The following is a 13,451-nucleotide window of genomic DNA, read 5'->3' as shown; positions in this document are numbered from 1 at the left end:
GCAACTGCAGAAGAATCAACACCTCCTCCCTCAACTCTGACCAGGATCCCCGACAGTCCTTTCAGGTTAGGCAGAGGTTCACTTGCACCTCCTCCAACTTCACCTACTGTATTCGTCGTTCAGGATGTGGACTCTTGTACCATCGGCAAGACCCAACGCAGACTGGGCGATCGTTTCGCGGAACACCTTCACTCAGCCCGCCCAAACCTAACTGATCTCCCGGTTGCTGGACACTTTAATTCTCCTTCCCATTCCTACACAGACCTTTCTGTCCTCGGTCTCCTCCATTGTCAGAATGAGGATAAACGCGAATTGGAGGAACAGCATCTCATATTTTGCTTGGGCAAATTACAGCCCAGTGGTATGAATATTGATTTCTCTCACTTCAGGTAACCCCGGCATTCCCTCTCTCTATACCTCCCCCACCCAAGTCACACTAGCTTCTCATTTTCACCCTACAAACAGCTAACAGCTAAGCCTGTTTCCTTTATCATCATTACTTTTTTGCATATCTTTCATTCATTGTCTATATCTCTCGTTTCCCTTACTCCGAACCAGTCTGAAGAAGGGTCTCGACCCGAAACGTCACCCATTCCTTCTCTCCAGAGATACTGCCTGTCCCGCTGAGTTACTCCAGTTTTTTGTGTCTATCATATGTCAAATGTGATCACTCTTTACGTAAGAAATGTGAACATCAACTGCCACAATCCAGCTTTTCACAGATAATATTGATAAATGACTGAGTCATACACTTTCATGGTGTTGATTGAAGTGGTTACTTGCAACTAGGTCTCCTTTTAAAACACCTACTCTGTTATTTCTTTACAGGTAGACCTATCATCTGAACTGTTTGAACAGTTTATTCAAAAGTTAAGCCAGCAAGCTGGGAGATTCAACAACTCAGTAAAATATGCCAAGATGGTACTAGCTACACTTACAAAGTACCCAACCTATGTGAGTATTACCCTGCGCACTGAGAAAAAATAGATTGAGATCTTAACTTCAAATGAGCTGCCTGAATGTGGAAGAGAGTGCAATAAGAGTCAAGTAGGTTCCCCCCTGGTCACTTCTTACTTGCCAAGACTTAGTGCTAAAAGTGGAGCGATGTGCAGGGGAGGTGGATGTAAGCCTAAATATGCTGTCTGTTCCAAATATGATGCCAAGACAAGGCATGATGGGAGCCATGGTGGCATAGCAGTAGAGTACCTCCTTACTCTGCCAGGGACCCGGGTACGATCCTGTCTACGGGTGCTTGCCTGTATGGAGTTTGTACGTTCTCAACGTGACCTGCATGGGTTTCCTCAGATATCTTCGGTTTACTCCTACACTTCAAAGACGTACAGATTTGTAGGTTAATTGGCTTGGTATAAATGTAAAAATAGTCCCTTATGTTTGTGAGGTAGTATTAATGCACAGGATCGCTGGTCATTGCAGACTCTGTGAGCCCGCAGGGCCTGTTTCCGTGCTGTATCTAAACTAAACAAGCTCACCTGCCTATATATAATTCATAATTCCCCCATTCTCTGTATATCTAGGTACCTATCCAGAGGTCTCTTATATGCCACTTGCATATCTGCCTCCACCACTACCCAGGCAGTGCATTCCAGGCACCCACCACCCTGAGTAAAGAATAACTTGCATGTCTCCTTTAAATCTTGCCCCTCTCACCTTAAAGCTATGGCCTCTACCAAGCTGGCGAAAATGTACCTTCATACACTGGCTGCTCCAGACACTTCCGTTGACACCCAAGTTCCTCCGTCCTACTGTTTTTCTCCTCGGTAAATTCCAGTGTACTTGACAGCTGTAGAACTTGGTAATCAGTCATGGTAATCAGTGCAGAAAATCCATGTTGTGCATTGGTATTGACTGTGACAGGTAGAGCTTCCTAAACTATCATCTGAAAGAGCTTTGTGATACTTTGAGATCCGTGATCCAGCATAACAAGGTCCCCAATTCTGATCTCACCCTGGCCATAATCATGAGGAAAGTTTTCCAAGCAATACAGTAACTGTCTTTGAGAAAACAGGCGTTATTACATTTCATCTTCCCGCCCTGTTTCTTGCAAGGATGATATACCTTTCTCTTATTTTCAGTCTCCCCCAAATCTGATCAAGGCAGGGTTTTCATTCTGGATATCTGAAATGTACTTTCTTTCAAGAAATATGACTTCCACTGGTTGATGAAGCCCTTTTGTATTTCCTCAGATACCCAAACGTTTGCTCTTACTCGCAATCAGAAGGGACATAGTTCTCCTAGTCCTTGCCTTTCACACAACTCCTCCATATCCAGCACAACATTCTTTGTTATTTCTGCTAGTTGCAATGGGATCTGACCACTCTCTGCTCTTTCCTTGCATTCCTGTCTGTTCATGGCTCCCCATCCACCATAACTGATACACGGTTTAGCACATTTTGCAAATGAATATTACGTAGTAGGTACTGTTTCTCGATAAAATTTGTGTATAGGGCATGTGACTACAGACACTACAACATCTGAATTATTTTTTGCTTTTTCCAGATAACAATCGTTCACAAGAATATGCTGTCCAATGTCTTGGTAAAACATACCACATTTCTGAAGAAATCACTGCAGGTGGCACTGAAAAATATTAATGTATAATTTGATCTATTTTTATTGCTAAATAGAGTTTTGTTATGCATGGTCTTGATTAGAGTACATGGTTCCAATGGTCCGTAACATTAACTTCAATAAACATCAGAATGAGTGAAGCTTTGCTATCATAATTTCCACATTAAGCACTTGGGAGTTTGAATGCAACTGTTCTCTGCTGTGCTGCATTAACACCTTCCCACCACTTAATGGCGCTGCAGACCCGCACACCAATTTATTGAAGGAAATTTATTTCTTCCTGTCCCAGATATTTCAATGTTAACGATGGGCGAGATAAAATTGTAAATTAAAACTACTTTGGCCACATCCTTGCCCTGAACTCTCGCAATTTCTGTTAATCTCGTGATGTTTAGAAACTGTATTAATACTTTTAACTTCTTCCATTTTAGACTTCCAAAACTGTAGTTAAACTGCAGGGAGTTATGTGATTATTATTGCAACCAGTTACTGTAAATTAAATCATGTGATTAATGGAAAGGCAAAGTGATTGAGCGATTAATAGCACCTGCACTCATGCATCTGGAGCTGCAAACTGCCTTCTCACACTTATTGTCCACAGCAAATCACTTCTATCATATGATGTATGTCATGGGATGGAGAAGCAATTTGGAAATTAAGACAACAGTTCGAGCACTCAAAAAGTCACATTTTGTACAATTGTAATTAATTGCTTTTAGTTAATTTCACACCTATTTTCTCAAAGTAAAGAGCATGTCAAAAACTAGAATGTTTCATTCAGGGTGAAGAATCTGGATTGTTCTAGACTGGAACATTTGAGTTCATTCAAAGCGTAGGGTGTTTTAGATGTTTAAGGAATCGGGATTATGGGGATAGTGCATGTAAATGGCTGCAAAGATCGAATAGATTAGCCTTAAGGGACTACTATTGTTGTTTTGTCTAGCTCCCCCTCCCGCTCTTGTAAACCTTTACAAGTTGCAGCAATGAGAGAATCCTTGCAGAAACTTTGACCTTCCTCACCTAGAACGAATATGTCAGGAGATTGCAGGCAGCTGCAGGTCAAATAAGTTTGTTGCAGTGGAGATTTTAACTTTCCCAATATTGACTGGGAAGATCAGTGTGAAGGGTTTAAACGGGGTGCAATTCCTCAAACGTCTTCAGGAGTTTTCTCAAGCAGTATGCAGAGGCCCTCACACATGAGAGGGCAACACTGGATCTAGTATTGGGAAATTGGATGGGGAAGTGAATGAAATGTTTGTGGAGGAGCCTTTTGGGACCAGTGACCAGAGTTCAATTTGATTTAAGATATTTATGGATAGTGACAGAGGGGTCCCACATGTTAAAATGCTCAATTGGGGTAAGGACAACTTTGAGGGTACGAGGTGTCTCGCTCAAGTTGACTGCAGCAGGTTATTTGAGTGGAAAGGAACATCGGCCAAGCGGGATGTTTTTAAAAGCGTGCTGACAAAAACTCAGGATATGTGCCTCCCTGTTAGAGTGAAGGGCAAAGCAGGCAAATGTAAGGAAGCTTGGCCGACAACGGAAATTGAGGTATTGGTCAAAAACAAGGATGCATGGGACAGGTATAGGCAGCTGGGATTAAGTCCATCCGTGGAGGAGTTTTGGGAACTAAAGAGTAAACTGAAAAAGGAAATCAGAAGGGCAAAAAGGGGCCAGGAGATGGGAAAGATCCTCAGATTATTTCTGCTCGGTATTTACCAAAGATACTAGAGGAGCAAGATAGACCACTCGACTCTAAAACCCGTAGTAGGTCATAGGTAAACTTCAGCGCCATTTTAGTAAGCAGATTCTGTGTGCTAGACTGGGCAGTGTTCACAACTGTGATTTCTTCGTATATAAAATGTTTGCAAACAATTATTTTTGTTCAACTGCTTAGATAAGTTGACAGTTGACATTTATAACTATTTCTTGAAGAGTTGATGCTTCGTGATCTTCAAACTTTGGATGTTACTGATTGAATATTTGCACTAGAGATCCACTCTGTATCAGGCCAATTGGTCATATTTAATGAACTGTTCTTTGCTTTCTCTGTTAATTTTAATTTCACCTCCACAAGCTGTATCTTTTTGTTTTATTTTGAAAAATCATGGAAGCAGAGATTAGGCATTTGCAAACTAGAACTCTACTGTATCCACAATATAATAGAAAAGTCATTTAACTTTATGCTTCGAGGCAAGAAAATTTGAATTGGTGAATTGATTAGTTTAAAACCCTTGACAGTCACTAAAGTGACCAATGTTGCCTGACGTGGTCCAGAAGCACGAATCCAATTCAAATAGACAAAGTGGTAGAGTAAATCACCGGGTTAGGCAGCATCTCTGGAGAAACTGCCTGGGTGATGATTCAGGTTGGGACCTTCTTCAGACAGGGGGTGGGGGGGAGGTGAAGAGCTGGTATAAATCAGGACCTAATCTTTTCATTGGTTAGCTGATATGGAAAGAGTGCAACCCTGTATACCTCGCACACAAAATGATGTAAATCTTACCATCAATGACAGAAATAAAGTGTTATCCTTGTTTATGAAGTTCATTTTTGAATGATGTAAAATTGAAGGGGGTTGTGCAATATACTGCTAACCCACAAATGTGTCGCTATGAGATATTCACATTTGAAAAATCCATAAATTACAAAAATGGTGCCTATGTTAATTGACCAACTTATCGGTTGAATTTAAACATGAAATTTTTTACAGGTTGTAGGGTAGTGGGTAAGGATCGTGTTAACCCCAGGACAGCACAAACCCATTTCATGTACAGCTGCAGCCCAATATCCCTACTCCTGTACTGAATACCCTTACTGATGAGGTCAAATGTGCCAAACACATTCTTAACCATCTTGTGTACTAGTACTACTCCTAGGTCTCTGTTCAACTCCTCTCCAGGACACTACCATGCAAAATGCAAAACCTCACTTGTCTGTTAAATTCCATCTGCATTCCTCAGCCCATTTCCCTAATCGATCCAGGTCCTTTTGTAAAGTTAGCCGTGACTCTACCACTAATTTTGGTGTCAACTGCAAGATCACAATTGCAATATCATCCAAATCATTAATATGGATGACAAACAGTGGATCCAGCACAGAGCCCTGCAGCACACCACTGGCACCAGACTTGCTATGAAAAACAAACTTTGTCTTCCACCCCTCAGATACCTTCCATGAAGCAATTTAGAATGCAGTTGGATTCCTTGTGGCTTGATCTTCCAGACCTGCCTACCTTGCCAAAGTACACATGCACAATCTCCTTGCACTGGCCTTTCAATGGTTATTGATTAAAACATTGCATTGGTTATTGATGTTGATAGAAAGCCAGATTTGAGACAATTTCCCACACACAAAACCACACTGACTATCCTTAATCAGCCCTTGCCCATCCAAATGCTAGTAGATAATCTCCCTCAGAATCCCCTTCAGTAGCTTACCTCCCACTGTCAGGCTCAGCAGCTTGTAGCTTCCTAGTTTTTAAGCCCTTCTTAAGGCACAACATTTGTAACCCTTCAGTTTCAGTACTCCATTGTAGCTAAAGACAATGCAAATATCTCTGCCAGGACCCCAGCAATTTCTTTCCCAACATCACACGATGTCCAATGGTAGTGAGAATGCTAAAAGGACTTATTCACCTCAACATTCTGTAATGCAGATATGGTTCAACACATTTTCTTCAAATTCTTTGCTTCAATGAACATCTCAATAAATAAATACAACATGCATGTTCTGTGGCTTGACACACAAGTGACCATATTAGTCATTAGGGGGGGCTATTCTCTCCTTTGTTCCTGCTTTTGCTCTTAATATACCTTTAAGCATTTTCCAAATTTAAATTTTCTATGGCATTTAATAAACAAAGAAATGCAAGATGTCTGCAAATGGGATCTCCTGTGCACCCAGCACAACAACCATGCACACATGCAAGTACTTGCTCTTCAAACAATATCTTAAATCTCACAAAAATTACAGGAATTAAGTCTGAAGTACAAACAACAGAGGGAAGTACTAGAATTCAAGTCCACGATGGTAGGATAAAAAGGAGACATAGTCAACAGAAGGTGAGCTGAGAGAGGGGGTACTGGTGGGTGCTTGGAAAGCTTGTCTTTGGTAAAATTAAAAGCTTAAATGGTTTGGTTCAGCTTTATTTTGGATATTTGCTCTAGGTACAGTGGTGGTAAAGAAAGGCATTTTGTAAAGCTTCAAACCAGAACTTTAGCTCAATTGCATACTTGAAATGCTTACTCCAGTTTGTTTAAATACATCCTGGAAGAGAAAATGCAGGAACAGATTTATTGACAAATTGTTTTATTTTGACATTAGTACAAATTTTTAAAAATATCCTCACTAATTTTATTAATAGCTCATTATTAATCAGGTTACAAAATGTTAAACTTCCATTGATTCTTTGCCCTATAAAAGGAAGCAAAATTGTAGTTATTTCAAATCTACATTATTTCACTAAAACTTTGGTGTAGTAACTCAGTATCACTACAGCACACAGGTCAGTTAACTTGCTTGCACATATTTACATGGTTCAAATATTACAAATAGCCAATTCCCCAGTGAACAGCGGTGATCATGGAATTCATCGCAAGAAATCCACCTTACAAAAATCACAATACAAATTGTTCAAATTATTGAGATAGATCACATGTGCCACTCAATTCACAAGTGTTAAGTCTTCATCCGAAAGAACTTGAATTTCTGAGCAACTGTAGGCTTTAAACAAGGTAGCTTAATAGATCGTAGTGCCACTACACTGAGAAATAAATCAAATTTACCAACATAATAGACCAGTGTAAATAGACTTATTACAAATACCTAACTGTGGCTTAGCCTGCTATCTACAATAGCACTGCCAAAATTGGTAGCGTAGACCATTATCATTGTCACCAGCCACATGCATTAACACAGCACTACACACCACCTTGAGACTTTGATTGCACAATTAATCATCATCATCATCAGAAGAATCAAAATCATCTTCCAGACTAAAATCAGACAGATCAGAATCAAAAATTTCATAATGAAAGCCCGCATTTGCTAAAAAGTCAAGGGAAAGCACACCAAAAAGCTGAAGGGCACGATCCAAGTCCTCATCTTCATCATAATCATCGTTCCATATAAATTCCAACGAAGGCTGTGGGGGCATACAAGATGACGTTAAAACCAAGATTTTAAAAATCAATGTGCAATGCTGATAATGTTTAACCAAAGGTCAGAGGCAATTTTACCATTTAGAATTTTTCCTCATTGCTAATCATAATGCTATCAGTAAATGTTCCAATCTACCAGCAAAAATCTGAATCTTGAACCATTAAAATCTTCTCATAACCTTCTCTACTCCAAGTTTAGAAATTCCATCTTAAAGCAAATCCCCAGTTAATGGACAATAGATGCAGGAGTAAGCCATTCGGCCCTTCGAGCCAGCACCGCCATTCAATGTGACCATGGCTGATCATTCCCAATCAGTACCCCGTTCCTGCCTTCCCCCCATACCCCCTGACTCCACTATCTTTAAGAGCTCTATCTAGCTCTCTCTTGAAAGCATCCAGAGAATTGGCCTCCACTGCCTTCTGAGGCAAAGAATTCCACAGATTTACAACTCCGAGTGAAAAAGTTTTTCCTCATCTCCGTTCTAAATGGCCTACCCCTTATTCTTAAACTGTGGCCCCTGGTTCTGGACTCCCCCAACATTGGGAACATGTTTCCTGCCTCTCATGTTTCCTCTCATCTTTCTAAATTCCAATGTATACAAGCCTAGTCGCTCCAGTCTTTCAACATACGACACTCCTGCCATTCCGGGAATTAACCTAGTAAACCTATGCTGCACTCCCTCAATAGCAAGAATGTCCTTCCTCAAATTTGGAGACCAAAACTGCACAGTACTCCAGGTGCTATCTCACTAGGGCCCTGTACAACTGCAGAAGGCCTCTTTGCTCCTATACTCAACTCCTCTTGTCATAAAGGCCAACATGCCATTAGCTTTCTTCACTGCCTGCTGTACTTGCATGCTAACTTTAAGTGACTGATGAACAAGGACATCCAGATCTCTTTGTACTTCCCCATTTCCTAACTTGACACCATTCAGATAATCTGCCTTCCTATTCTTACCACCAAAGTGAAGAACCTCACATTTATCCACATTAAACTGCATCTGCCATGCATCTGCTCACTCACACAACCTGTCCAAGTCACCCTTTCCTTTCCTCCAATTCGACGACACTGAAAAAATCATTCACGCTTTCATTTCCTCCCGCCTAGACTACTGCAACTCCCTATACACTGGGATCAGCCAATCTTCCCTGTCCCGCCTGCAACTGGTCCAAAACACCGCAGCGAGACTCCTGACGGGTACCCGTAAAAGGGACCACATCACGCCGATTCTGGCCTCTCTCCACTGGCTCCCTGTACGGTACAGAATCAACTTCAAGCTCCTCCTAGTCACATATAAAGCCCTAAATGGACATTCCCCCCCCCCCCCCCCACATCAAAAATCTTCTAACCCACCTCTCTAACTCCAGGTCCATCAGGTCGGCTGACTTGGGGCTACTCACTATCCCGCGGTCTAGGCTTAAGCTCAGGGGTGACCGCGCTTTTGCGGTTGCAGCTCCTAGACTGTGGAAGAGCATCCCTCTCCCCATCAGAACTGCCCCCTCCATCGACTCCTTTAAGTCCAGGCTCAAAACCTATTTCTACTCCCTAGCGTTTGAGGCCCATTGAGGAGGCGCTGTGAACTGTTTTGTATGTGCTGTTATGTTTGTGTGCTACTGTATGTTTCATTTTTTCCTTAGCACCTAATCAGATGTACAGCACTTTGGTCAACGTGGGTTGTTTTTAAATGTGCTATATAAATAAAATTGACTTGACTTGACCCTGCATCCTCATATCTTCCTCCTCACAGTTCACTCTGCCACCCAGCTTTGTCATCCGCAAATTTGCTAATGTTACTTTTAATCCCTTCATCCAAGTCATTAATGTATATTGTACATAGCTGCTGTCCAAGCACCGATTTGCGGTACCCCACTAGTCACTGCCTGCCATTCTGAAAAGGACCCTTTAATCCCTACTCTTTGTTTCTTGTCTGTCAACCAATTTTCTATCCATGTCAGTACTTTACCACCAATACCATGTGCTCTAATTTTGCCCACTAATCTCCTATGTGGGACCTTATCAAAGGCTTTCTGAAAGTCCAGGTACACTACATCCATTGGCTCTCCCTTGTCCATTTTCCTAATTATATCCTCAAAAAATTCCAGAAGATTAGTCAAGAACGATTTCCCCTTCGTAAATCCATGCTGACTCGGAACGATCCTGTTACTGCTATCCAAATGTTCCGCAATTTCTTCTTTTATAATTGACTCCAGCATCTTCCCCACCACTGATGTCAGGCTAACTGGTCTATAATTTCCCATTTTCTCTCTCCCTCCTTTCTTAAAAAGTGGAATAACATTAGCTACCCTCCAATCAACAGGAACTGATCCTGAATCTATAGAACATTGGAAAATGATCACCAATGCGTCCATGATTTCTAGCGCCACCCCCTTAAGTACCCTGGGCTGCAGACCATCAGGCCCTGGGGATTTATCAGCCTTCAGTCCCATCAGTCTACCCAACACCATTTCCTGCCTAATGTGAATTTCCTTCAGTTCCTCCGTTACCCTAGGACCTCTGTCCACTAGTACATCTGGGAGATTGTTTGTGTCTTCCTTAGTGCCATTTCCTTGTTCCCCATAATAAATTCACCTGCTTTTGTCTTCAAGGGACCCACATTTGTCTTAACTATTTTCTTCCTCTTCACATACCTAAAGAAGCTTTTACTATCCTCCTTTATATTCTTGGCTAGCTTACCTTCGTACATCTTTTCTCCCTGTATTGCCTTTTTAGTTATCTTCTGTTGCTCTGTAAGAGTCCCAATCCTCTGGCTTCCTGCTCATCTTTGCTGTTATACTTCTCTTTTATTTTTATACTGTCCTTGACTTCCCTTGTCAGCCTCAGTGGTCTCTTACCCCCTTAGAATCTTTCTTCCTCTTTGGAATGAACTGATCCTGCACATTCTGTATTATTCCCAGAAATACTGCCATTGTTGTTCCACCGTCTTCCCTGCTAGGGTATCTTTCCAGTCAACTCTGGCCAGCTCCTCTCTCATGCCTCCATAGTCCCCCTTGCTCAACTGCAATACTGATTTTCCCTTCTCCCTCTCAAATTGTAGATTAAAACTGATCATATTATGATCACTACCTCCTAATGGCTCTTTTACCTTGAGTTCCCTTATCAAATTTGGTTCATTACACAACACTAAATCCAGAATTGCTGGTAGGCTCCAGTACAAGCTGTTTTAAGAATTCATCTCGGAGGCACTCCACAAACTCCCTTTCTTGGGGTCTATTACCAAGCTGATTTTCCCAGTCTACATGCATGCTGAAATCTCACATAACCACTGTAGCATTACCTTGGCATAATTTAGGTTAATAGCATCTGGATCATCTTGCATTCTTTGCAAATTTAAAAATTAGTATTTCCTTGCTTCTAGACTCAAATGGCAACATTTATAAAGATGGAGCTCATGGGGTTTGAAATGCCTTTGCTTGCAAGGCAAATATCCAGGTCTCTACTGGTCATAACTAGTGAATTAGCTTTCCAAAGTATCAATGCGGTGACGTTTGCATATGATATATAGCCACACGATAAGTTGTCTAGGAAGTAACATTTAGCCAAAACATTATCTATGGATACCATGCAAAGATGCATAGTTTGGGAATCCGTCCTTTTGCTGCACCTTTCCAAAGAGCCAGCCTTCTCAAACACACAATTTGTCAATAACCAAAAATAAAATCCCCCCAAAATATCGAACTACACTGGGCGAGTGTACAATATATCTGATGATGAACACTGCTCTGGCCACCACCTCTGATCTCTTCATTATCTGTAAATTGACAGACTACTGGAACATCTAGTGTGAGCAGAAATTTCCCCAATCACGTAAATCTCTGATCCCCCAACCATTAAACTCTACCTAGAGAATGTATGAATCTGAGCCAAATCGTATTCAACTTAAAATCAGAGTCGAGCTACGATACAATACTGGCACCTGTAAAGGAATGCTATAGAACAGGTGCACCTTGCGGTTCACGTACATAGTTCCCAAAAGTGGCAACACAGCTGGACAAGATGGTGATGACAGTATCTGGCATGCTGGTCTTTATCAGTCAGGGCCAGACCACTTAGTACAAGATTTGTGATGATGTTACAACTGTACAACAGTATTTTGTGCATTTCTGATCATCTAGCGATAGGAAGGATATCATCAAGCTGGAAAGAGTGCAGAAATGGTTCATAAAGATGTTTTTAATAGGATTGGAAGGCTCAAGTTCAGATGAGTTATGACAAAATATAGGTTTATAAAATTATGGGGGACCTATGTAAGGTGATTGGTCAGTCTTTTTTATGTGTGTGTGTAAGGGGGAGGGGGAAGAGAATCTAAAAATAGATTTAACATGAGGAGAAACTTAGAGGGAACCTGAGGAGCAACTTTTTCCACAGAGGTGTACCAAGCTGCCAGAAATAGTAGAGGCAGGTACAATTGACATTTAAAAAACATTCTGACAAGTACCTAGACAAGATTGAGGGATATGGGCCAAACACAGGAAAATGGGATTATTTTAGGGAGGCAACGTGGTCAACAAGGACAGGTTGGGCCACAGAGCCATTTCCATGCTGTACAACTCTATGACGGACTATCTTTATATCAATAATTTAAACCCCCCATTCTCCAACACAAACCCACAACCATGTCTTTCATTACCCCAAGACTGCTGTTCTAACATACACCTGGCTGGCCTTCCTCATTCTACTTTAAAATGTCATGTGAAAGACCCAAAACATTGACCGTTTCTCTCCCCACAGATGCGACCTAACCTGAGATTTTCCAGCATTTTCTGAGATTTCTAGCATTTGCAATTAGATTTCATAACTTGTAGCAAGTATCATTTACCCATCACCCGACCTCGCCAAACCACAATTTTAAAATCATCCTGGTTGATGAATCCCTCCACAGGTCAACTTCTGTGAAATCTAGCTGTCATTAGCCATATCTGGTTACTGTTTAGATCATTCAATTAACTGGCCTCAACAAGATGACGAAAACTATCATACTTGACCTTGGTCTTCTTTGGAAAACTTAACACATTAAAACTATTTTTATGCTAATTTGCTTGAAGACCAGAGGTTAATCTATAAATGAATCAATTAAGCAACATGTAATAGAATAAGCACTTATGTAGAATTCTCTTACATGGTTATTGCGTCTTCTTGGCTGATGTCGAGGCGGCCGATATCCCTCTGGGAACTCGTGCAAGTATATGCATTCCGATTTAAAAGGGCATTTCCCATTACTTTGCAGAAAAAACTTACATCTTATTTTTCTGTGGAAAAAAATGCCATTGTAGAGGTAAATCAACCGTGTGACAGAAATAGGATTCAAATCTTCTTAACTTGTTTTGTAGACCATCAACATGCTGCGCCAAGTTCTGAAGTGCAAGATAAACTTTCTTTGCTGAAACAAACTTTCATGTTAATCAAAATAGTAAACATCAGCAATTCATTGCGGTCAAACTCAATCCTACATTTAAGATAAATGCCTTTTGCCTTCTTCAAGTGCTTCTCTCTGAGCAAGTATTCCAATATTTTGAGTACAATGAAGCAAAGATTGTGCATGGGGCATTGTCAAAGAAAGGTGTTTGTAGTGGGGAAATCTTGGTTTTCAAAACTATTAATTTTCCCCATATGTCAGACAGTAGATTCTTGAACACCATTCCAACTGTGGACACCCTATAGACAGGGGATACAAGGAAAAG

At 41.0% G+C, this 13,451-nt stretch overlaps 2 protein-coding genes across 4 annotated transcripts in view; one reads left to right on the top strand and one right to left on the bottom strand.

Annotated features, from left to right (window-relative positions):
* The window catches only part of fance (FA complementation group E), a 28,951-nt gene extending 22,724 nt beyond the window's left edge, over positions 1 to 6,227 (top strand). For both annotated transcript variants that reach the window (XM_078420638.1, XM_078420637.1), the window contains exons 10-11: positions 829 to 954; positions 2,518 to 6,227. In XM_078420638.1, coding sequence (XP_078276764.1) covers positions 829 to 954; positions 2,518 to 2,619 — 228 coding nt within the window. In that variant the 3' untranslated portion in view covers positions 2,620 to 6,227. The remainder of the gene's footprint in view (positions 1 to 828; positions 955 to 2,517) is intronic.
* A 524-nt stretch (positions 6,228 to 6,751) lies between these two features.
* The window catches only part of LOC144605417 (uncharacterized), a 34,390-nt gene continuing 27,690 nt past the window's right edge, over positions 6,752 to 13,451 (bottom strand). For both annotated transcript variants that reach the window (XM_078420639.1, XM_078420640.1), the window contains 2 exons: positions 12,890 to 13,019; positions 6,752 to 7,735 (listed from right to left, as the gene is read on the bottom strand). In XM_078420639.1, coding sequence (XP_078276765.1) covers positions 7,544 to 7,735; positions 12,890 to 13,019 — 322 coding nt within the window. In that variant the 3' untranslated portion in view covers positions 6,752 to 7,543. The remainder of the gene's footprint in view (positions 7,736 to 12,889; positions 13,020 to 13,451) is intronic.

The sequence above is a fragment of the Rhinoraja longicauda genome, chromosome 24, assembly GCF_053455715.1.
Source record: "Rhinoraja longicauda isolate Sanriku21f chromosome 24, sRhiLon1.1, whole genome shotgun sequence".
NCBI lineage: Eukaryota > Metazoa > Chordata > Chondrichthyes > Rajiformes > Arhynchobatidae > Rhinoraja > Rhinoraja longicauda.
Note: the sequence above shows the minus strand (reverse complement) of the source record. Positions and strands in the feature narration are given on the sequence as shown.